Here is a 26,794-nt window from a genome sequence, read left to right as displayed (position 1 = left end):
GGGGCGGGCAGCCTGTGAGACTACACAAGGTGGGAAAGCTCATGATGAGACTAGGTCATAGTAGTTCACTATCTACCCCAATTTGTCTGGAACCCAGCTTCTTAAACTGTGGTTTACCCATCCCATATGGGGATCACAGAATTATGATTTGTCATCAATAATTGTTTTGTTTGTATACCTGTTTTATATACCTACATACTTGGCATCCTTTAAGAATTTCTTGGGCAAAAAAGGGGTCGGGAATGGAAAAAGTTTAAGAAGCCCTGGTCTAGATTATGGGACTCATGGAGAGGGAAAGTAATAATGGAATGGGATCACTTGTTTGGATTGAGGTTATTAAAGTAGGGTGAACATAATTTGCTTTAGGAAACTCTTTGTCTTGGTAGAACTGAGTGTTCTACAAAATATTAAAACAGCAAAATTGCTTCTGCTGTTTACTGCCCCAGCATATAGATCTGGGCTTAGTTCTGATATTTACTCAATTTGTTGGTTTCTTCATATTCAGAGACTTATCTTTTTGTGTTCCTTGGATCAAGGCAAATGGCTCTCTGAAACAGCTGCAGTTAGTGCAAAAAGTTCCCTTCATAAATGCTTGGTATTTGCATATGTGTTTCTTTTTCTTGGAATAGGTGAGGAAAAGCAGAGACTTTTATTATAAAACTTCACAGAATTGTGATTTCATTCTGTGGGTGCTGGAAATAGTTCTTAACTTCTTCCTTAAAAAAAAAAAAAAAAAATCTGCTCTTGATGACCTGCTTACTTATAAAGATGCTGAGTGACAGATTCAAAAAAATAGCCCTGGCATGGGAGTCAGGGCCTGGGGGTTCAGATCTCACTGGTGCTCCTTGGAGTAGCTGTATGTCCATGGGCAAGGCATAGAACTTTCTGAGCTGAGACTCGATTTGCATAGCTGTAAAACCCAGAAGAGTTGAACTAGATTAATTTGGTCAGTCCCTTCCAGCTCTAAAATCTTATTGATCTAATTTGACAACCTTTAATCTCTTTGTCTTTCTACCTCTCCATTTCCTACAACTCTAAACTCTTTGTTCATACTGATATTTCTCTAATCACTTATCCTCTCAGTTCTTTCCCAGGCCCTTTCTATCTTGCCCTTCCAGATCCCAGCCTTAGATTATTCCCACAATCTATTCCTTTTCCTCTTGTTTCTGGGCTGCTAAACAAAGTAGGGAAAAAAATCATGAATCTCTACACGTTATAAGTTGATGTTACATAACTTCAATTGGGCCCTCACTGCTGCAAGGCTATTTTTTTATACCTTTCTAGTAGATACACTATCCATTCAGCACAGTAACTTTTCTATACCTTTTCATCCCTTCTCAAACTTTACACAGTTCCTTCCTCTTCTCAACTGAGAGAGCCTTGTCTCATATTTTGTTGAATAAATTGGATTATTCTCAGAAAGGTTATTCTCCTCTCTTTTCATTTCACTTAGATGCCTTCTGCTGTTATCTCCTTTTTCACCTGTTTCGCATAAAGAAGTGCCCTTTCTCCTCGGTAAGGCTCACCCTTCTGGTACAAGTGATCCCATTCCATTTCATCTTCTCCAAAAGGTTGGCTTCTCTTTTGTATCTGCTTATTCATCTGTCAGTGGACTACTTCCTTCTGTCTAGAAAGTTATCTGTGTCTTCCCCATTAAAACAAAACAAAACATAATACATGATCTGATGATTCCTCATCTCTCATCTCTTTTGAGGCCCCCATGAAGGCCATCTACAAAACATCCCTCTGTGGGAAAAACTTTTTCTGTATGTTTGTTTGTTTGTTTTCATTTTTTTTTAGCTTTTTATTTTCAAAATATATGCAGTTTTTAACATTTTACCCTTGTAAAATCTTGTGTTCCAAAATTTTTCTCTCTCCTTTCTCCCCTCTCCTTTATCCTATATATTTAAAGTGATTGTACATGTATAACCAATATCAAATTGCCTGCTGTTTTGGGGAGGGGGGAAGGAAGAGATAGAGGGAAAAAAAAATTTGAAACACAAAATCTTACATCTTATAAAAACTAATGTTGACAACTATCTTTACATATAATTGGAAAAATAATATGCTATTAAGCAAAAACAAAACAAAACAAACCAAAAAACTTTTTTTAAAAAATTCTTTAAAGTCTGCAATTTGGCTTTGAACCTTATCCTGTTTCTGTTCTTTGGAACCAAACAGACCAGTCTAATTTGTCCTCATCATAACAACTCTTCAAATACTTTAAAACAGCTGTCATATCCCCCTGAGCTACCTTTTCAGCCTATTCCTTTAACTAATTTTCATATAGTTGAGACTCAAGGCCCTTTCAGCATCTGGGTTGCTCTTCTGGATGATCTCCAACTTATCCTTGTCCTTGCTGAGCTGTGGCCCTTACAGCTAAATTCATTCTTTAGATGTGGTGTGACCAGAGTAAACTGCAAACACTGTGGTTTCTTTAGAGCTTGAAAGTTGTGCTGCTGTTAATGCAGGACTAAGTCTTATCAGCTCGCCACAAATTCACTGAGCTGAAAGCTCCCTAATACTTCCAAATCTTGTTTAAATTTTTGTAGAACTGTTTCTCCCATATTGTACTTGGAAATTGATTTTCTTACAACCTGAGTAAAACTTCACCTCTTCCTTTATAGAATGAGGTTATTGAATTAGATGGCCTCTAAGCCCATTCTCAGTTCTAAATCTATGGGTTGGTTTTATAAAGTTCCTTTATTGCCAATAGTTATCATATATCTGAAGAGCCGAGGTGTTTTTTTTGTTTGTTTGTTTGTTTGTTCGTTTTTTTTCTTTAATTCACATGGAATCTGATTTCTAGTCTTCTCAGTGAGACTAGGAATACAGCATCAGGCATTTATTTAGCTTTACATCTAAGTAAGGTTTGAGAAATTTTTGTTGTTGTTGTTGTTGTTTGTTGTATTGTTGTAAAGCTTTTAGTTTGACAGTTTCAGAAATAAGCTGTGAATTTCTGCTTTTTTTTTTTTTTTTTTTTTTTTTTTTTTTGAGCTGACAAATTCTTTGCATCGATCTGTGAATTACTTGAACATTTTGGAGACCAGGGAAAATTGAAACCATTCCTTCCTTTTATTAAACAATTAGGATTATTGGGGGTGGGAGTGAAAATAGTTTAGCCATTTTTCTCTTCCTGAATCTACTTATCTACCCTACATTTTTTTTAACTTTAATTTTTTCCCCCTGCATTTTCATAATCAGTTAAATATTAAACCTATAGACAAGTCAGTTCATATGGAAATTTAACCTAACTCTAAAAAGCCATCTGATAATAGACATAAAGAAAGTTACATGTTTTCTAGCTGCTCTCTCTTCTAGGAGCATTTGGTATAACTAGATAGACATTTGTAGCTCATATTTCCTTTTGAATGTGCTGTTGGAGTGGAGAAATGTCCTTATAGGAAAGTCTTGTTTCCCTGGGAAATTGATGACTTCTAGTCAGTCACTAGTTAGTTCAGTTAAATTGCCTGTTCAAATTTCTGTAATTTAGATTATGGTATCATTTGAAATTTTGAACCACAGAAAGTTACCAAACTTTATTAGAAGGTTCCTTTGATTTCTTGCTTGGGAAAACTTGTCAGATCCTATACTGTTGATGTAGCCTTTGAACATCCACAAAACCTTCATGCCAAGATGAGATAGCATATAGACATTAGAAGGTATGTGAAAAATAATCTACATTTTTGTGTTTATGAACTACTTTCCTTTGAATTTTATTAGTTCAGATATTACATCTATTTTTATAAATGAAGAAGCTGAGGTCTAGAGAGATGAAATGACTAGCTCAGAATTTAATACTAAGTAGTCCCAACAAGTCTGAATCTGACATGTTTCTCATCAGGAAAATGAAGAAGCCAAATGAGCTTAAATGAGCTTAAAGTAAAAATCTTTCAGCTTGACATCATGGTGTAGTTAAAGAATGCACTGGACTTTTGGTGAAGTTAACAAATAAAGAAAGTGTTGAAGGTATGCTGCAGGAAAACAGGCAAACTAAATGCAATGTTGGTGGAGCTTTGAATTGGTCCAGCTGTTTGGGAAAGCATTTTGGAGCTGTGTCACCAAAATTGCTAAATTGTATTATCTCCTGGCTATATCTCCTACTAGGCCTATATCTTAAAGAGATCACAGAAAGAGGAAGAGGACCTATAGATACAAAAATATTTATAGCAGCTTGTTTTGTAGTAGAAAAGAATTGTACTCATGCATTGAGTGATGACCAAACTATAGTGAATGCATGTCCTACTTTGGGTTGTAAGAAGTAATGAGGAAGAAGGGAAAGAGAAGGGAATAAGTATTTATATCAAGTGCAATGTGTACGGCTCTGTGCTAAGATTTTATAGTTACTTTGAGGTAGATATTGTTATTATTACTATTTTAAAGCTGAGGAAATGGAGGCAAATGGAAGCTCATTGATTTGCCTGGGATTATGTAGCTACCAAGGGTCTGAGGCTGGATTTGAGATCAGCATTTCCTAATTGCTCTGTTCACTGTGCCACCTAGTTGCCTTGAAAGATTGAAGAACTCTGACCAACCAGCATTCTAAAACAGGAATAGGTACATTCTTGGCTCACATACAGTAAACAAACAGCTTGGTGGGATTTGTGAGAGTTGACCCTAGAGCCTTAGTTTGCTGCCCCCTGTTCTAGAGGACTGATAAAAAATTCCATTCACTTTATAGAAGTGATAGACTCAGTTGCAGAATGAGACATAAGGTTTTTGGACATAATCAGCATGGGAATTTCTTTAGTTGGTTATGCCTGTTTTCTGCAGGGATGTTTGTTATCCTTTTTAACCCCCAGTAGGGAAAAGTATAAGGGAGAGAAAAAGATTTTTGTTAAATAAAAAAAAAAGATAGGAATAGTTATTGTTGAAGGAAGAGGAGAGACAAGAAAAAAGAGAATGAGATTCTAACTGTGTTTACTTTTTCTTTTTGACTTCCAGATAAAGTCAAACAATGTCAAAAATGAGTGGGATCTTTTTAAATTTAAGCCATTCTTGTTACAGAAGAGAAAACCAAGACTCTTAGAAAAGCAGAATATCCAAGATCATATGGCTAATAAGTAGCCTGATTCCCAGCTCTCTTGAGTGTACTTGTCTTTCATCCGACCATTTTTTGCTTTGAAAGTTTTCAAAGAGCCATATAGTTCATTTAGCATAGTTAGCATTTTTTGAACAGTTGTTGAAGTCTATTAAAAGAGATATAACTGAGATGCCCATCATTTGGGGAATTAAGTTATGGTACATAAATGTAATGGAATACTATTGTTTGGTAAGGAATGATGAGCAGCTTGATTTCAGAAAAGTCTGGAAAGTTTTATAGTATGAACTGGTGCTAGGTGAAGCAAGTAGAACCAGGAGAACATTGTATACAGTAATAACAGCATTATGTCATGATTTACTCTGATGGATTTGACTTTTCAACAATGCAGTGATTCAAAGCAGTTCCAATAGATTCTGGATGGAAAATGGCATCTGCATCCAAAGAGAAAATAATTTTCTTTCTCATGGTTTTTTCCTTTTGGTCTTTTTTTTTGGGGGGGGGGCACAACATGACAAATATGGAACTGTGTTTAAAACGAATTTAACCTATGTTGGATTGCTTGCTGTCTTGGGGAAAGGGGAAGTAAGAGATAGAAGGAGAAAAAATTGGAACACAAGATCTTATAAGAATGAATATTGAAAACTATTTTTACATGTATTTGGGAAATAAAATACTATTGAAAATTAAAAACAAATAAGTAAATGGGAAAAAAAGACTATGCCCAACAACAATAGAAAAAAAATAATACCATAGTTCACTATGGTGAGATGCAATAACACTATCAAGCACAAGATAACTTGTTGGAATCTGATCTTTTTCTTATTGAAACTTTGTCTCTATTTTTATTTATTGTATTTCTTATTTTCCCATTTTCTTACTTTATTTCTGTTGGAGAAGTTTGTTCTTTTTATTATTTTAAATCCAGCAATAATTTATTTTATTGTTTTTCTGCTGCTTTTAGAAATAGCACTATTGAAATCTAGGTAATGCCTTCATCTTTTCTTACCAACATTTTGGGAATATTCTAATAAGACTGCCCCACATGTCTATCCAGTCTATTACCCATAGCCTGCCCAGATAATCTTTTTTTTTCTCTCTCTTTTTTTATTTTATTATTATTATTATTGTTATTATTATAACTTTTTATTGACAGAACCCATGCCTGGGTAATTTTTTTACAACATTATCCCTTGCACTCACTTCTGTTCCGACTTTTCCCCTCCATCCCTTCACCCCCTTTCCCAGATGGCAAGCAGTCCTATACATGTTGAATATGTCACCATATATCCTAGATACAATATATATGTGCAGAACCGTACAGTTCTCTTGTTGCACAGGAAGAATTGGATTCAGAAGATAAAGAATAACCTGGGAAGAAAAACAAAAATGCAAACAGTTTACATTCATTTCCCAATGTTTCTTTGGGTGTAGCTGCTTCTGTTCATCCTTGATCAGTTGAAACTGAGTTAGATCTCTTTGTCAAAGAAATCCACTTCCATCAGCATACATCCTCATACAGTATTATTGTTGAGGTATATAATGATCTCCTGGTTCTGCTCATTTCACTTAGCATCAGTTCATGTAAGTCTCTCCAAGCCTCTCTGTATTCATCCTGCTGGTCATTTCTTACAGAACAGTAATATTCCATAACATTCATATACCACAATTTACCTAACCATTCTCCACTTGATGAGCTAGAAACCACAAACATTTTCTGCCCAGAAAATCTTAACCAGTTCCCTGCTGTCATCATGTCATTACTCTTCCAAAAACTTCAGATTACCTGTTACCTACCAAATAAAACATTAACTCCTGATTTTGTGTCTAGGATTCTAGCTGATCTATCCAGCATTATGTCATTCTATTCTCTTTTGTTCCAGCCAAAGTAGACTCTTTTATATCTAATATTGTCCTTCCCTCTATAATCTCCTTGTCTTCTTTAGAGCATGCTCTATACCTGAAATGGATGTCCTCCAAGCTCTTTTTTGCCCCTATTATTCTGTAATTAAAACCCTTCCTTTATTTGGTAGCTTTCAAATTCTCCTTGGAGATTGTAGAACTGGAGACTAATAGTTGCTGAATTGAATGTTCTAAGTTCTATTGTGCACCCTCTCCTCTTCCTGAGACACTTTTTAAAACTGCATCAAGTCCCAGGAATTTAGTACTTTTCTCTGTGCATATGACATAAAGTATGATACCTTTATGTCTAAAGCATGTATCCATTTTGACCTCATCTTGGTATGTGGTACAATTATCTTGACAGATAGGATAGAATGTATTGAGGGCCGGCCCCCATTGGTGAGTTCTGGGGATGTCTATCCCAAGCATGTGAAAATTTCCCCAGACAGAATGAGCAGATGAGAACAGTTTGTTTCAGCAGCCATGAAGCATGCTCTGTGGAGCCCTTAGAGCTTTGTCAGAAATCAAAGACACCAAGGTCATCTATTTCATCTAGGGTCATTGCTAGTCATCCTGATGTTTGTTCTGTCATTGGACTTTGATGATTATGGAAGAGAAGATGAGGCTGATGACTTTGCACAACATTGCTTCACTTAAATCCAGTTCATACACAAGTCAGGACATCACCCTGTGATGTCATTGGTTTTCTTTGAAACAAACAAGGAACAATATTAAGGTGACTCACACATCCACTGTGTATTCATCAACAATCACTTTCCCATATGCTTTAATCCTGTTACCAATTGCCTGTTAGACATTCCTAACTGAATGTCTTCAAGGCACCTAAAGATCAGAGTGTCCAGAATAAAACCCCATTATGCCTTCCCTCCAAACCCTCACCCCTATTCTAAACTTCTGTATTTCCAGAGAGGTCACCTTTCTAGTATCCCAGGTTTGTAATCTTCATAGTATGTTCAACTTTTCCGCCTTTCTCACTTCACATAATCTGTCGTTTGTCAAATCATGCCATTTCTATCTCTCTAATATCTTTCATCACTAACTCCCTTCTCTCTACTTAGCTCAGGGTGTACTCCCCACCTGGATTCTTCTTTTTTTTTTTTAAATAACTTTTTATTGACAGAACATATGTCTGGGTAATTTTTTACAACATTATCCCTTGCACTCAATTCTGTTTTGACTTTTCCCTTCCCTCCTTCAACCCCTCCTGTAGATGGAAGGCAGTCTTATACATGTTAAATATGTTATAGTATATCCTAGATACAATATATGTGTGCAGAACCGTACAGTTCTCTTGTTGCACAGGGAGAATTGGATTCAGAAGGTAAAAATAACCCGGGAAGAAAAACCAAAATGCAAACAGTTTACATTCATTTCCCAGTGTTCTTTCTTTGGATGTAGCTGCTTCTGTCCATCATTGATCAATTGGAACCGAGTTAGATCTCTTTGTCGAAGATATCCACTTCCATCAGAATACATCCTCATACAGTATCGTTGTTGAAATATATAATGATCTCCTGGTTCTGCTCATTTCACTTAACATCAGTTCATGTAAGTCTCTCCAAGCCTCTCGGTATTCATCCTGCTGGTCATTTCTTACAGAACAATAATATTCCATAACATTCATATACCACAATTTACCCAATCATTCTCCAATTGATGGGTATTCATTTTCCAGTTTCTATTCACTACAAAAAGGGCCGCCACAAACATTTTGGCACATACAGGTCCCTTTCCTTTTTTTAGTATTTCTTTGGTATATATGCCACCAGCATTATTCTTAATGGTCTTGTGAATGCTCTCTGCTTCAAGTCCCTCTCCTCTCCAGTCCATCCCACACTGCTATCCAAGTGATTTTCCTTACTGCAGATTTTACCCTGTCACTTATGTACTCATTCAATTCCAGTGGTCCCTTATTGCCCCTAGAATAAACTATAAACTTTTGTTTAGTTTTCTAAACCTTCATAATCTGGCTTCTGGCTTTTTCTAGCCTCAGTGAACATCACTCCCTTTGTTATCTTCATTGTTAGCCATCTCAGTTTGGTTTCTTTCTTTCTCTCTTAACATTTACTCTCCCTTCTCTGTGCCTTTAAATTGTCCATCCCTTGGACCTGATCATCTTCAGCAATGAGATGAACCAAATCAGTTCCAATGGAGCAGTAATGAACTGAACCAGCTACACCCAGCGAAAGAACTATGAGAGATGACAAAGAACCATTACATAGAATTCCCAATCCCTATATTTTTGCCCGCCTGCATTTTTTATTTCCTTCACAAGCTAATTGTACACTATTTCAGAGTCCGATTCTTTTTGTACAGCAAAATAACAGTTTGGACCTGTATACTTATTTTGTATTTAATTTATACTTTAACATATTTAACATGTATTGGTCATCCTGCCATTTAGGGGAGGGGACGGGGGAAGGAGGGGAAAATTGTAACAAAAGGTTTGGCAATTGTCAATGCTGTAAAATTACCCATGCATATAACGTGTAAATAAAAAGTTATTAAAAATTAAAAATTTTTTAAAAATTTAAAAAATTATTAAAAAAATAAATTGCATAAATAAATTAATTGTCCATCCTTCATGTCTTTAGTATGTTCTCCCTTCTCACTTCTCAGAGGATCCCTCTCTTTCCTTTCCAATGAAGTCCAAACATCTTCTGCATAAAGCCTTTCCTTGATTTCCCCAACTGCTAGGACCCCTTCTCCAAACTATCCTGTATTTATTTGTATTTAATCTCTATTTACTTATGTGTACTTGTCTTCTCCATTTGGATTATCCTAATAGTCACTTCCTTGCAAGTACAATTTGTTATTCATCTTTTTGTTTTTCACCTCTTAACATTTAGGACATAAATCTTGGTTGATGTTCTTCTTGCGATTGATGTCACCGGAGTGATCTCAGTGATGTTTTCAGTCTTTTCTTCTTCTTTGGTTACTAGAAAATTTAGAAGCAAAGAAAAATATAGAGTAAGAAAAGCTTTTACTATTGGCAGGTAACTATGTATCTTGAAGGATTAATCGTTTTCTAACAAATATTTTCAGGCATGTCTTTTCCTGTGTCTGGAAAAGGGTGACCTGAACTTTTACTAGTCAGAATGACAGGTAAAGAGCCTGCAGACAAGATGTTCCTGTTTGGGTAGTCAGACTTTTGCTTAAGTGACCTTCAAAGTAGAGTTTATGAAAATCAAACATTTCTTTTTGTATTGGTGCGGAATGCTATGGTTTCAAGGCCTGACTATACTACTAACCTATATGATAATGGGTAAGTAAGTTAGTCTTTCTTAGCCTCAGTTTCCTTAGCTGTAAAAATAGGGATAATGATACCATACTACTTACCTGGCTGAGTGGTTGTGAAGAAAGCACTTTGTGCCCCAGTCTAAAAAGTACTAATTGTTATTTTATTCAACGTACTGTGCTAGGTCCTAGTGATAAGACAAAATGGAATATCATTCCTGGCCCTCCAAAGCTCTTGCCTGAGGTTGCTGGGAAGGGGCTGGGTGGGAGGGATATGATATGTGAACAAATTTTTTTTTTTTTTAATTTTTTATTTAATAGCCTTTTATTTACAGGATATATACATGGGTAACTTTACAGGATTAACAATTGCCAAACCTCTTGTTCCAATTTTTCACCTCTTACCCCCCCCACCCCCTCCCCTAGATGGCAGGATGACCAGTAGATGTTAAATATATTAAAATATAACTTAGATACACAATAAGTATACATGACCAAAACATTATTTTGCTGTACAAAAAGAATCAGACTCTGAATTATTGTACAATTAGCTTGTGAAGGAAATCGAAAATGCATGTGTGCATAAATATAGGGATTGGGAATTCAATGTAATGGTTTTTAGTCATCTCCCAGAGTTCTTTTTCTGGGCATAGCTAGTTCAGTTCATTACTGCTCCATTAGAAATGATTTGGTTGATCTCGTTGCTGAGGATAGCCTGATCCATCAGAACTGGTCATCATCTAGTATTGTTGTTGAAGTATATAATGATCTCCTGGTCCTGCTCGTTTCACTCAGCATCAGTTCGTGTAAGTCTCTCCAGGCCTTTCTGAAATCATCCTGTTGATCATTTCTTACAGAACAGTAATATTCCATAATTTTCATATACCACAATTTATTCAGCCATTCTCCAACTGATGGACATCCATTCAGTTTCCAGTTTCTAGCCACAACAAAAAGGGCTGCCACAAACATTCGTGCACATACAGGTCCCTTTCCCTTCTTTATAATCTCTTTGGGATATAATCCCAGTAGTAACACTGCTGGATCAAAGGGTATGCACAGTTTGATAACTTTTTGAGCATAGTTCCAAACTACTCTCCAAAATGGTTGGATTCGTTCTATGTGAACAAATTTAAGTAAATAATGGATAAATTGAGGAAAAAGGACAGAGCACTAAGATGATCAGGGAAAGTTTCCAAAAACAGATGGCATATGAATTGAGCATAGAAGGGAGCTAGGAAGAGGTGAGGAGGGAGTGCATTTCGGGCACAGAGGACCACTAATGAAAAGGTCTCATTTCACATAGGTAGGAAGTGAGGTGATTTTGTAAGGAAATAGTGTAATAATAATAAACTAGTGTGAATAGGAGTAAGTAATATGAAATGAGCCTGATAATGTAAGCTGGAGGTAGATTTTGTGATAATTATTAAATGTCAAATTGAGTTTCCGGGGCAGGAAGGAGCCACTAAAGGTTCTGAAGCAGAACTAATATTGTATCAGTCTTGTGCTTTATGAGAATTGTTTTGGCAGTTCTTTGAAGAATTGGAGAGAGAAGAGACTGAAAGGTGAGAATGTGAGGAGTCAAAGTAGGGTTACTGATTAACTTTGTGAATGGAAAGAGATTGATGCCAAAGATGTTGATGGAGTAAATGGACAAGACTGGAGAATCACCTGGATATAGGAAGAGAGATGATGCAAAGTAAAGAGGGCAGTATAATTCTAAGGTTGCAAATTTATGTAGTTGTGAGGATGGTGGTACTCTCAGAAGAAATACAAATTTTTTGATGAGGAAGAGGGTTTAGAGGGAAAAAATAAAAACTGATTGGGCTTGTTGTATTTGAAAAGTTTTTAGGACATTCATTTAGAGATGCCTAGTGGGCAGCTGCTGATAAGGGGACTGGGGTTCAATAGAGGAATTGAGACTATAGATATAGGAATCATCTGACTTAAGGTGATTGATTATTTATCCCATTAGAACAGATAGAATCACACACACACACACAAAAAACAGGTCAGAGAGAGACAGAAACAAGGATCCAGGAGGGGGTGTGGGAGTGGGTACCCATTATGAGTCTCAGTAGTGGTCAGACAGCTAGGAGAGAACAGTGTCATGAGAATGTAAGAAAGAGTGATTCAGCATGTCTAATACAGCTAGTTGCACGATAGAAGGATCTTAGAGTCAGCTTCAGACAGCTGTGTCACCTTGGGCAAGTCACTTGACCTTTATTTGTTTAAAGTTCCTCATCTGTAAACTGAGCCTGGTAGTAATAACGCCTACTTTCACTAGTTATGAGGAGCAAATGAGATTATTTATTACATTCATTATAAGTGCTAGATAAATACTTATTTCGTCCCCTTCCCTTCCTAAGCATCTCCCCATTATGCCTTTGCTTTAATGCTTTTGAGATGTGAAACAGGAAAAGGACTGAGAATATAGGCCATCAGATTTAGCAAAACTGAGAGATTATTGGTTTTTGGTGAAAGCAGTACATTGTAAGGAATTGTAGAGTTATGAATTGTTATTATTTGGGATTTCAGCATCAGATTAGTAGATTCAGTAATATATAGGGGATAATGTAGGCAAGTGAGTGATAGATCAGAGAAGCAGATGTATCTGAAAATTGACTAAATTTTTACTACCATTAACAAACAATTGAAATGTCAACATTTTTGAAGGAGAGTTATTAGCAATGCAGAATTTCACCTTAAGTTTGCCTTATGATAAACTGAATAAACAAAACAAAGAATTCATTATCAGGTACTTTTAAATACTATCTTTGAGAACCTTTTAAAAACTCATTTCTGCTTATATCGTTAGAGCTAATGGTCTTTCATAGAAAAATCCTTATTTGTGTCTACTTCCAGTCTGACTAGAACAGAATTTCTTTTTTTTTTTTTTATTTAATAGCCTTTTATTTACAGGATATATACATGGGTAACTTTACAGCATTAACAATTGCCAAACCTCTTGTTCCAATTTTTCACCTCTTACCCCCCCCACCCCCTCCCCTAAATGGCAGGATGACCAGTAGATGTTAAATATATTAAAATATAACTTAGATACACAATAAGTATACATGACCAAAACATTATTTTGCTGTACAAAAAGAATCAGACTCTGAATTATTGTACAATTAGCTTGTGAAGGAAATCAAAAATGCAGGTGTGTATAAATATAGAGATTGGGAATTCAATGTAATGGTTTTTAGTCATCTCCCAGAGTTCTTTTTCTGGGTATAGCTAGTTCAGTTCATTACTGCTCCATTAGAAATGATTTGGTTGATCTTGTTGCTGAGGATGGCCTGATTAGAACAGAATTTCTTAACTTGAAAATCTATAAAGTTGTTTTTTAAAACTATTTTGATAACTATTTCAGTGTAATTGGTTTTCTTTTATATTTAAAAACCTTTTGAGAAAGGGTCCATTGGCTTCACAACTTTGCCAAAAAGGTTGCTGATATAAAAACTGTTAAGAATCCCTGGTCCTAAGTCTTATATAAGTGGAAGTCTTTAGTGCCCAGAAAGGCCCAATCTGCTCTAGCTTCCTCCTTTCCCTTTCTCCCCCACCTCATTGGTGTTTGATCTATATTATTTGATTATGAGAGGACAATTTAATTTTCTGTTTTTAATTTTCTGTTCTGTAGGTGTATGAGGGTCTAAATATCATCACCAACAAGGTCTCCCCCCAAGAACAGAGACTCTGCCAACACCATATGATCAGCTTTGTGGATCCTCTTGTGATGAATTACACTGTGGTGGACTTCAGGAACAAAGCAACTGCCCTAATATCCTTCGAGAAAGCAGACAGCTGGTTTTGGAGGAAGGAGAAGGGGGGGGCAGGGTAACAATAACCAGACACAGGAAAAAATGTCTCCTGGTTCCTTGTATCTCGAACCAAGAGGACATAGGGTCTTGGACTAGAAGATTTGAAAGACCCTTCTGATTCTAAATTCTTTGACTAAAAGCAAGAATTGATATTTCTTAGATGCAAACACAGTGTGCAATCCTTTTACCCTCCTCGGCAGGCTACCCCTTCAGATTCCATTCAGATCCCCAAAGCTTTAAGAAGAGCAATTACAGAGTTGTGAATAGTAAATAAGCCATTTATTCATGAAGATTGTTTTTACTTCATACCACCCTTAGCAGGACCCATTAACCCCTTCTACACCCGCAGTCCCAGACAAAACAAAATGGTTTTGAATTGTTTGGAAAAGGTAAATATAACGCAATGAATTAAATGTCTTTTTCAAACTTTCTTTTCTGAAATAAAATTATTGATGAAATAGGGTTTATCTTTCAAAGTACCAAAAGTAATAAAATGGAAAAAAGCTGAACCGAGCAGAAACATTAATATCCTCTATTGTGATGTGGCTTTAGAGTTGTCATTTCCTGCCTCTCCTTCCCCCTTCCCCCTTTCCTCATTTACAAAATTAGGGAGTTAGACTAAATAATCTCTTAAGTCTTTCTCACCTGGAAAGCTGTTTCTTTGGACCATAATATAGGAATGATGGTATCTATTAAAAATAAGATGAGTTTATATCTGTGAAAGCACTTCATTAACTATGAAGTATTTTTAAAATCTAATATATTGTTAAGCAGAGGATTTTTAGTGAAGAAAGATATTTCAAACAGGAGTTGTAACAAGAAATCAAAAGCATGGTCAACTCTTTTTTGGACAATTGGTTATTTATATGGGGACACACACACACACACACACACTTTAGTGAACACAATAGGAGGAATAATTTAGTCACTGACCAACCTGAGCATTGGGCATTGAAGGTGAGCATTCCACTGAGGTAGAAAACAGCACCTGTCCAGGAATCAAATGCATCCTCACATACTTAGCAGCTAAGTGACTTTGGGCAAATCACCTAACCCTGTTTGGCTCAGGTCCTCATCTGTAAAATGAACTGAAGAAGGGAATGGCAAAATGCTCAACTGTCTCTGCCAAGTAAACACCAAAAGGGGTCATGGAGAGTCTGACAGGTCTCACCAGCAGCCTATTTAGCATTCTTCTCCATCTCCTTTTTTAGTCTCAGAATTTTAAAAGCAGAACATTTTAAGAATTTTAGTTGTTCACAAGGGGTTTTTGTTTTTCGTTTTTTAATCTTTCTTATGATACATGCTGTTGGAACATTTCTCTTGGAACAAACAACTTTTTATTTGGGTGAGGTCTTTGTTTCTTTTTAACATTTGTGTGGTTTTAGATTGCTTATTTCCCTCTGTGGTCCTCCAAAAGAAAAAAGAATTTCTACCCCTGCCCTCTAGGCTTTGCTATCCAGGGATTCCTGGGAAGACTTTATAAATAATCCTTTATCTGGGTGTTGAAAGACTTCTTTATCTAGTGCCTTTGGGTATAAGGCACTCTGTAGAGCAAATGACCTGTTCCATAGTCATTGTGGAGATAGCAATTCAAATATCCCAGGTAGATCTAGTTTTTTCTCTGTGGATTAGAACACATTTGTGTTCATTTGGATGAGGTATTCTAAAAGTAACTGATTGCTTAGTAACATTTAATATGTTATCCCTTATGCTTCCATCTTGGTATGGTATAAGGATGGTAGAAATCAGAGTGGCAAGAACTGGCTTTAAGCCTTGGCCAAATACTGATTTCATGTATGACTTGAAGCAAGTCACGTTTTCTTGTAGGTTTTTCATTTTCCTCTTAAAATAAGGTCTTAAAATGAATCTTCTTAAATGCTCTCTAAATTCTTCTTCCAATCTAATAATCTGTGACTCCAAGTAGCAGATGTTTGTTGTTCTATAAGAAATAGATCTGTTTTTGTCCTTTTTTTTTTTTTTTTTTTTTTTTTTTTTTTTTTTTTTGAAAAGAGTGGTCCAAGCTGCATATGTTTAGGCAGCAAAGGCTGACTACATAGTAGGGAACTGGAAGATGTTTACAAAGTAGTTGTCCTGAAGTTCAAACTCCTTTCTTAAATATATATGTTGTTCTAGGTTGATTAACTTCCCCTGTGGTCTTCTGGTAGAACAAGGTCTCTGTACTTTACCTTTTCCCTCCAGCCTCCTGAGCAGAAGAATATGGGTTTTTTTAATTATCATCATTCCCAGATAAGACAAGAAGAGAGAGTATACTGATGCAGGATTTAATGGAGAAGCCTTAGACACAAGGTCAAGACGTCTGGATTCTAATTCAAGTTCTGCTACTAACTGGTGTGACCTTAAAATTTGTCTGGTTCTTGACTTGTGTCCTCTTCTTCTTCTTTTTTTTTTTTTTTTTAATTTTAATTCATTTATTTTTTAATTAAAGCATTTTATTTTCAAAATAAAATGGATAACTTTTCAACATTGACCCTTGCAAAACCTTGAGTTTTCCCCTTCTTCCCCCTATGAGGTTTAGATATGGGGTACCTAAATGAAATTAGGGTTTAGTTGAGGTCTAGTGGCAGATTCGGAGTACAGGGAGTCAAATGGAGCTCCTCTGAAACCCCCCTGGATTCGGTGCAAGGATATGGCAGTAAATGAGGTCTAAGTAACAGCACAAGTCCCCAATAAAAGCATTTATCGGCCCGAAAAGCTAGATTGATAAAAAAGGTTTATTATGAGGTTTGAAAGCAAGTTTAAAGCATAGTTAAGGAAATAGGCGAAGGTAGAAATAAGGAGGGCACCATACAGAGGGTCCAGTGGACAGAGAGTCCTGACATGGCTAGAATGTTTGGGACCTCTGCAAAGAGGGGGTCCCCGTGTGGCCCTTTTATAATGGGAGATTTAGCTAGAGGGGCCTTTGGATGTAGCCCCGAGTTGGCTCAGATTCCGGTGGGGTCTGGGACAGGTCCAGATCTTCTATTGGAATACAAAGGGACCAGGATTTGTGAGTCAAAGGGTAATTACATTAACTGGGGGTGGGGGTGGGGGGGTGGGTTGTGAGTGGGAAAGAAAGGAATCTTAAAGGGACTACATCCATATCATCCTCACTCCCTCCCCTAGATGGCAGGTAATCCAATATATGTGAAGCATGGTAAAAATAAATATTAAATCCAATATATGCATACATATTTACACAATTATATTGTTGCACAAGAAAAATCAGATTGAAAAAGGAAAAAAAAAGAAAGAAAATAAAATGCAAGCAAACAATAACAAAAAGCTTTGATCCACTGTGTCCTCTTCTGTAAAAGTAGGGATTGTCTCCGACTTAAAAAAAAAACTTTCTGATAATACAGTTTGGTGCTATATTTCTTAATGTTAACATTGAAGATATATTTGCTCGAGAAAAGATCCCAATTGTTGTGGGAGGTACTAATTATTATATTGAATCCTTGCTTTGGAAAGTTCTGATCAATACCAAGGTAATGGTGGTTTAAAGATTTCTTCTTTCTCCCACAGTGAATTTTATTAGGAGGAAGTATACCCTTTACAAGTCTTTTTTTTGTTATTAATAGCAGCTGTCATTTTCCCATTTAATATTCTGAAGGAAATACCAGCTGCATGTGTGCAGTTTCTCCTGGCTGACCTAAGGGCAGGACATGTGGGGGCAAACTGTCTTTCCTAAGGTTAGATTAGCATCTTGTATAAGTTTACTATAGTTTTTATAATGCAATTCAATAAATAATGCCTACTGTATAAAGCGTGGAACTTTGGGTAGTGATTAAGAAGATCTTTAGATGAAACTTCCTTTGTGGCTCTAATGGTTTATTGGGAGATATAGCACATATATAAATAGCTTGAACAAAATATTATATGATAAGTGCTTTAGAGAAGCACTTCAGAAAGTACTGTGTTCTAAGTGAGGCAAAGTCATGATAAACTAGCTCTTTAGAAAGGCCTCCTGAAAGAAGTAGCATTTGAGTTTGGCTTTAATAGATTGGTAGAATTTTGATAGGAGAAGAGACACCTTCTGTGTATGAGATATAGCCATAAATAAAAAAATATAGAGTTGGGAGGGAATGGAGCATTCAACAAACAACACATAGACCAGTTTGCCTGGAGAGTAATATACAGTGAGGGAGACTAGTAAGAATTAGGACTAGATGGATAGAATGACTTCAGCCTTAAATGCCAGGCTGAGGAATTTGAACAATATATTGTAAGTATTTAGGGAGCCTTTAAGTATTTTCTTTAGCAGAGTAGATATTACCAGATTTCTGAATAAGAAAGGCTTAATCATCACTTGATAGCTGGCCTTAGAAATCTGGAGCTGTGGATGCTATTAAACTATTTCAATCTTTTCTTTCTTAGGGGGGGACTTGATTAATGTGAGGCTTTTCTAAATGTTCTAATATAATAGCAGCTCTGTTGTTTATAGGTAGTGCTGTCAAGATTAAAGCCCTTGGCATGATGGGGGTAGTCCTAGGTCTCTCTCTTTTTTTTTTTTTTGGACCAGAAAGCAGGCTGTCTTCACTTTAAAACTATTTTTTGGTGACCCCAGGGAAAAGCTCTTCATTCTTCAGAGGAAATGTGTAAGGAAGAGAAAGTGATCGACAGGAAAATGGAATTGGAGAAAATGGATGGCTTTGAATTGCATCACCGGCTAAGCCAGGTGGACCCAGAGATGGCAGCCAAGTTGCACCCACATGATAAACGCAAAGTAGCCAGGTGAGATGTCCTGACCAAGACCAGCTGATTTCAGGTTCTTGGGAAAATTTTTGTGGCAGTTCTTAACTTTTTCCAAAAGAGAAATTCAGGTGTAGAAGTTGGGGGAGGGTGAAGAAAAAAGATTGCAAGAGATTTGCCGGATTTTGACAGCTCTTTTGGGGGAGAATGGGGCAGGAGTAGGGGATGCTGACAGTGCAAGTCATTTGGGGGATGGGATAGAAAGAATTGTGGAAATCCCCATGGACCAGTGGGAAGATTGCATGGAAGCTGTTCAAATTGATGCTTCAAGATTGACTGGTTGATCCTGATAGACCTGTTAGGGAGCCCTGGGCTATTGTCTCAATACCACTCCCCCATAAAAAGCTGCGCCCTATTTTATTGGTACACTATAGCACAATTCCCTAGGGCCTCTGTAATCTTGGTTCATTTTCTATTTGATCTTTGCTTGAATAACAGTTTTCATGTCTTTTTCTTTCTGGCATCTAGTCCATTTACATTGGAATTTTATTTGTTTTCCTTAATCATTTGTGCAATACCAGGTTCTATACTAAACATCTTTCACATCAGAAGGGTGTGTGGGAGGTGAATTTTTAAAACCTTCTGCCTGCTCATCTTCTATATTCAAATTCTCCCTAAGGGATGAGGCAGCAGTGTATTAGTGGTGAATGAGTTGGATTTGGAATCTTAGGGGAATCTTCTTCCTAATATTGGGGTGACCAGGCAAGGTCTCATACATAGTGGCAAATTCCACAACTTCCTTGGACACTATGAACTAAAGTCAGGTTCAACTAGAAACTGAAGACTAAGAGTCAGTGTGACATTTTGGTATGTGACCACGCTAACTATAGGTGATAGCAAATTATCATCATGGTAGAAAAGGAAAGATTGACTATTTTATATTCTTATTACTGGAGAGTTGCCTCACATAGCAGTCTCTTCAGGCATTGTGTTTTTATTCTATATAAGTGAATATACTAACTAAAAGACAATGACCACTTCTGAGATCACAATTGTGACTTTTAATTGGGACAGAAATCTTTCAAAAATCTTTCCTTCCCTTCTTGAGCAAAAAAATATATATATATTAGTTTTGTATTAAGTAATTGTTGAAATAATAGATAACTTTACTATATGCATACTGCTTATTTTTAGATTTTCTTGTACTAAAGTTCTACCTACCACTTTTTACTGGCGGAATTCAATTCAGTAAATGTTTAATTAAGCATCATACTAATAGAAGTAACACTGTGTTAGCTGCTGGGAAAGATACAACAAATTTTAGATAACTACAGTGCCCACCCTCTTAGAATGTATAGATGATGGTTAGAGTGATATGAATTTTATAAGGGTTGTATAAGAAAAGGTTTTGTGTGGGGCTTTAAGGAAGGAAGAGATAACATTGATAATATTCAGAAAGTGCCTAGGAATCTAGTACTTGAAGAAAATAAGTTGCAGGGAGATCATTCCTGATGGAAGTGAGCATAAGGAACAATTAAGAAAGGTGAAAAGTGCAATTCACATTTGGGGCACAGTGAGTAGTTTTCATTGGCCAGAACAGAGATTCTTAACCTGGGCACTGGCTATGTGGAGCCTGTCCACAGAGTATGGGGCATGTTTGGTAAGTAATTGCTGTCCTATTAAAATATTCCAAATATAGCAGTAGTTTAAAAAAGAAGAAGAAAAGTTATGCAGAATACAAGCTTTCTTTGTGGAAAAAAAATCTTTCTTCCTTTTATGCATATACATGGCAAATCTAGAATTTATTTCCTTTCATATTGAAACTTTTTTTTTTTTTACTGGAGGATTGTTTGATCTACTGTATGCATAAATAGTTGCTTTTGATGTCTACCCATCACTTCTAGTTTGTTGGTGTTAATCTGAAAACTAGGTCTACTTGAATTGTGTGCTTAATTTACTAAAGCTCTGTGCCAGAAACTGGTCTTAGAGCCTCTCTTATGTGGAGAAAATTGGTTGGCTTAATATAGAATGTATTAAATATAGGTAGTGCTAAGTATGCTCAGAGGTTTTTTGTTTTGTTTTCATTTTCATTGTTTTCAAGGTAGAAGGCTCTATGAGGAGATCTGAACAATTGTGATCTCTTTGCAAGTGAGGTGGTAGGTGCTGTATTATTTTGTCATTTCGATCAGTTATCGCTAATTTGAAAAGATCTTTTAATAAAACAAATAATTAAATGAAACTAGGAAAACAAATAATAAATAATAAGAGATCTTTTAATAAACTAGGTTCAGGAAATGGAAAGAGAGGATGAGGGAGAATTTTATTTAAGCCCCAAAAATGTAGTTACCTAAATGATTTGAGTATGGCTATAGAAGTTGAATTTTCTGATTCTGACTTCATTAATGAAGGCAGATAATGCCTTCAGAAGATGATAATATAAGAGCATGTATATACACAGTCCAACCATATCCTTTATTCATTCAAATATTTTTGAAGTTTGGTGGACATATGAATACACCTTTGGGCTATGGAAAAAGTAATCTAGAAAGACATAACTTGGTTTTAGAATAAACTTTCCAAAATGTATTTTTAACAAATGTATTAAGTGACTACCATGTCACTTGAGATTAAAATATGAAAAAAGTCAGTTCCTGTTCTCAAGGAACTTAAAATCTAAAGGAGAAATAAGATGACAGGTACACATACAGATGAGCATGATAACTGATTAGGTACAAAAACAGGGCTTTCTGTTAGGGAACACCAGGAAGAGCTGCATGTTAGAGGAGATGGTCTTTCAGCTTTAAAGAAAGAGGAGGATTCCAATGGTGGTGGTGAGGAAATAGTATGTTCTAGGTATACAAAACAACTTGTTAAAATGTATGAGGTGGGAGAGTACAAGATAAGATCATGGTATACTTAAGAGTTCAGTTTGCCTAAAATGTAGCGTGGATAAAGGGCGGAAAAGAGAGAATAAATAGAAATATTTTGACTTCATTTAAGAAAACAATTTGTAATAAAGCTTTTTGAAAGTGAAATATGCTGCCTCAATAGGTTTAATGGAATGGTTCTCATTCACTAGTGTTCTTCAAGTAGTAGGCTTGATGACTACTTGTCAGTAATGGCTTGGTTCTGATACAGACTCTTTTCAACATGAGGTGCTATAATCTTCAGAGGGATGAGGGACTGGGTGGAAACAGATCATGAAGAGTCTGCAAACTAATGAAGAAATTTGTGTTTTTGTGTGACAAAGGGCTGTAACATGGTATGGTGGGTAGAGGGCAGTGGACTTGCAGTCAGAAAGAAATGGCTTCTGACACTTAACTGCATAAGAATGACCAATTTACTTAGCTCTCTGAATCTAGTTTCTACATTTAGAAAAATGAAGGTTATAATTGTTGTGTGTGATTCTTCATGACCTAATTTGGAGGGTTTTTTTTGGCAAAGATACTAGTGTCATTTGCCATCTCCTTCTCCAGCTCATTTTTATATATGAGGAACTGAGGCATACAGGATTAAGTGACTTACCCAGGTTCACATAGCTTAGTAAGTATCTGAGGCCAGATTTGAATTCAGATCTTCCTGACTAGGCCCAGCACTCTATTTTCTATGCCTCTTTGCTCTGAAGAGCATAATACCTTGGGGTGGGAAAAGGAATCACAGAATCTATGATCCCAGAATCATAGATTTGAAGTTGGAAGGATCCCTGAAGGTCTTGACCTCATTTACAGAGTAGTAAACAGACTCGAGAGTTAAAGTGAGTGCTCTGGATCAAATACCCAGTAAGTACTTGGGATTTGAATGCAGGTTTTCCCACCTCTTAAATCTACTGTCTTCTCCACTACACTGTATTCCCTCCTTTAACAAGAGCAAAATGAACCAGTGACTAGCCTCTGTGCAACACTGGTATCTCTACAATATCAAGGGACCCAGAGGAACGCTTGGTCAGTGTCTAGACCCCTTCAATGGGATTTACAGAATGTCATGGAAACAGGTCTGAGGTGATGAAAAGGTATGAGATCTTAAACATCAGTCAGATTGAAAGTGTCAAAGAAGTATTTCTCATTCTTAACTCAAATAAGGTTTTCTATGATAAAAGCTTTATAAACTTTCAGACAATCAATGAGCAGTCTCTATTCTGGGGATCTGGGACAATGTGTACAAAAGAATGCAATCAGTGCAATCAGTCAAATCTAGTAGCACTTATTAAGTCCTTGTCTTGTATTAGGCACTGTCTTAAGCTAGTACCTCAAGGAGCTTACTTTTTTTTTTTCCGGAGACAATTGGGGTGAAGTGACCTGCCTAGGGTTATTAGGAAGTGTTAAGTGTCTGAAGGTCACATTTCAACTCAGATCCTCCTGGATTCAGGGCTGGTGCTCTATCTGCTGTATTACCTAGCTGCCCGGGAGTTTACATTTTTATGCAGGAAGACAACACTAAAAAGAACATAACAAGGGGTTGAGGGGGAAGGAATCTTGTGAGAGGACGGTAGTAAAATCCAAAGTTTTAGGGCAGAACCAAGAGAGGAATGAAGTTTGGCTCACCTGTTGCTTTCACAAATGAAGGTCCCACTAGGTATTCCTCAATAGGAGGAGGGATCTGCAGACTTCCTTGTTACCAGAGTGAGTGCTGGTAACATCAGAAGAGTGAGGACTAAAGAAGGAGGAAATAGAATGATGGATATAAAGAATAACAAAAAGGCAATTCTGTTTGACTGAAGGAATGAATGAAAAAACATTGATTAAGCATATACTATGTGCTAGGAATTGTTTGCAAGTAGTCTAAGCCTAAAAGTTTACATTAGACTCACGTTGTAAATATTCCAGAGCATACTTGTATTTGACCCTAAAGATAATACTGAATCACTGGAGTTTTTTGAATAATCAATTATTAAACTTTTATAAAGCACCTACTTTATGTCAGGCATATTAAGCCAATGGGAATACAAAAAAGAAGCAAAAGATAGCCCCTGCCTTCAAGAAGCTTATAGTGTAATGGGAAAGACAGTGTGCAAACAGATAATGCAAAGCAGGATAAATAGGAAGTAACTGAGGGAAGGCACTAGACTGGGGGGGGGGGGGGGGAGGCTTTCTTTAGAAAATGGTATTTTAATTGGAACTTAAAGGAAGCTAAAAGACATCCTTAGTTGGAGAGGAAAAGGGAGAATGTCCTAGGCATGGAGGATAGCCAGAACAAATGGTTGGAGTGGAGAGATGGAGGCTCTTGTTCATGCAACAACCAAGAGACCAGTGTTAATAAATGGAAGAGTGTATTGGGGGAGTAAGGTATAAGAAGACAGGAAAGGTAATTGGAGGTCTACTCCAATTTCTACTTATAAATTTATACTACAGGCAACAGGGAGGGAGCCATGGAAGGTTTTTGAGCAGTAGACTTGTGGATTAGGAAGATTTGGGGGATAGCAATCTGAAGGGATATTTTAGAGAAGGGAGAATAGGAGATTTATAAATAATTGTGCCTATCTATAAATAAAAGGAGAGAGGGGAGTCAAGGGAAGGGAGGGAGAAGAAAGGGGTAGAAAGAGAGGGAGGAAGGAAGGGGGAAGAGAGAGATAATAGATTTAAAAGCTTAGTCATATCTCTGACCATTTTTCTCTGCTTTTTGAGAAACTAGGCAGTTTTGGATTAGCTTTGAGTTTCTGTACCAACAAGACATTTAGTCATAATTATATTGTGAGAACAAGTTTGCCTGTTTTCTAACAGCTTCCCTCTTGGCTGGGCCCATTAACACAGACTAAACATCTGTTTCCTATTGGTCTTTCAGGAAGTGTCCATCTTTTTTTTTGAATGTTTTAGGAGTTTACAAGTGTTTGAAGAAACGGGAATCTCACATAGTGAACTTCTCAGTCGTCAACATGCAGAAGAGGGTGGGGGCCCTCTAGGGGGTCCCTTGAAGTTCCCTAACCCTTGTATCTTCTGGTTACATGCAGATCAAGCAGGTAAGCAAATAGTTCCTAAAGATTTTTCTTAAAATGTGTTGTTCTGAGATATATAGACTCCATATCACATGGTTTCCATATGTCCAGTATCCATTGACCAAAAGAAAAATAATTCTGTCCCTATTCTAGAGAATCCATTTTCCAGGTGATAGGGAAGTAAGTTCAAGTCATCAGCTTTATATGAAAAGAGGAGAGGAAGACAGAATGGGGCCTGTGAAAGATGTGATAAAGGTACAGAGAGGGGAGGGTCTTGGTGGAAAATGACAACAGACTAGTTGGATCTTCAGTTAATCTGGAAGGGTTAGAGTCAAGATGGATTAGATAACTTACTTGGTGAATACCTGCTAGCAGACTTTGAAATTGTGAGGGCACAATGGAAACTCAGATACCATAGTTAGGCCTTACAGAGGGAAAAGATTGTAGGGCTGTATATTTAGAACTGGAAAGGACCTTAAGGTTATGGGCTTCACTTCACTAGATAAGTGAAGGGAATAGATCTGTGGTATCATTGCTGAGAAAATGCCCTCTATCAATACAATTAAGTGTCTTCTTTACAGCTGATAGTCTTAAAGAGTCCCCTGGAGCACTGAGAGGATGACATGATTGTCTCTCAGCCAGCATATATCAGAGGCAGGACTCTGGCTCTCAGACCTCTCTATCAGCTGTACCTGTAGTATGAAACACAAATTAACACTATCTTTGTTGAATTGTATTTTTAGTTAAATGTTTCCTAATTTTAATCAATTGGGACACTATTGGGAGCCAAATTTGATACCTCAGCACTACATATACCATGCCACCTCATTTCCACATCAGTGGCTCTGGTCAAAAAGAAGCAAGAGGCTAGTAGGCATCCCAGATCATCTTATACCAAATCTAGTATTCTTTCACCATGATGCCCAGAATACATTAAGGAAATGCTATGAGGAAATTGCTAGAACATGATAAAGATAAGACATAGTATAGCTTGAGAGACAGTACAGATCCTTCCAGAAGAAAATTCCCAAATTTATCTCATCCAGAAATATAGTTGCCATACAAAAGGAAAAATGTAGAAGATATTAGGAAAAGCTGTTTTCAAATTGATGTCAATTATGTCCTTGTTTGGAAAGAAGTAGCTCTCTAATGGTGAACATTCTAAAAAAACTTAAGGCCCAAATGGCAACATTAGATTATGATGCCAGGCTCACCAGGTAGTTTTGTGTCTGACTGCCAGATAGGAATCAGAGAATCTCAGAGGTGGAAGGAAGGGACTTTGGAAGGTTGTCTTGGCCAATCTACTCCTGAATCATACATTTCCTTCTACATTATTCTTTACAAGAGATGATATAGTTTCTCTTTGACCAGCTTCAGTGAAAAGTTATACAGAACCTCATCAGGCAGCTCAGAACACTTGTTGATAGTTCTAATTATCAGAAAAGTTTATTTAGAATTTAGAACTCAAAATCATCTGGTTCAACCCTCTGATTTTTCACAAACAAGAAGATCTATAATGATCTATAATGAGATCTATAAAGGCTGTTACTTGCCAAGGTTAAGTAGTAAGTGCTAGACTCACTATTCAGACATGGGTTTCTGAATCCACTACTTCACACATGTCTATATGAGCTGGAATTTAGCTTCCTGTAATCTTTTAACTACTGATCCTAGTTCTGCCCTCTGCAGCAAAAGAGAATAAAGATAGCCAATTCTTCCCTACCAACTTATATGTTTAAAGAGAGTTAAGCATTTATTATTTTTATATGTATATAAAAATAGGTGCAGAACCTTGCCCTAAGGATATAAAAAGAAAGAAGTTCCTGTCCACAAGGAGCTTACATTCTGTTGTTAAAACACATAAAGAGATGATTGTGTGTAATAATTTGAAGATGAAGAGAGTGTTTGGAAAGATCCAAAAACTATGGATTGCAGAAGACCTGAGTATTGAAAGAAGTGAGCAATTCTAAAAGGCAGAACTGAGAGGAAGTACATTCTAGACTTGGGGTGTTGCTTAGGCAAAGGCACAAAGAAGAGAGGCCAGGGTGAGTTCATGAAATGGCAAGTGTTAGTTTGGCTGGAAAAGAGAATTTGTTAATAAGCATAATTTGCATGATTCCTAAAAAGGCAAACTCAAGCCACAGTATAAAA

At 36.7% G+C, this 26,794-nt stretch overlaps 1 protein-coding gene across 1 annotated transcript in view; it reads left to right on the top strand.

Annotated features, from left to right (window-relative positions):
* Nucleotides 1–26,794, top strand: part of TRIT1 (tRNA isopentenyltransferase 1) — a 66,229-nt gene that overhangs the window by 21,670 nt on the left and 17,765 nt on the right. The window contains 4 exon segments of the mRNA XM_023500212.2: nt 13,845–13,985; nt 17,412–17,510; nt 18,590–18,756; nt 24,525–24,667. Coding sequence (XP_023355980.2) covers nt 13,845–13,985; nt 17,412–17,510; nt 18,590–18,756; nt 24,525–24,667 — 550 coding nt within the window.

This window comes from Sarcophilus harrisii, chromosome 3, assembly GCF_902635505.1.
Source record: "Sarcophilus harrisii chromosome 3, mSarHar1.11, whole genome shotgun sequence".
NCBI classification, from domain to species: Eukaryota; Metazoa; Chordata; class Mammalia; order Dasyuromorphia; family Dasyuridae; genus Sarcophilus; species Sarcophilus harrisii.
Note: the sequence above shows the minus strand (reverse complement) of the source record. Positions and strands in the feature narration are given on the sequence as shown.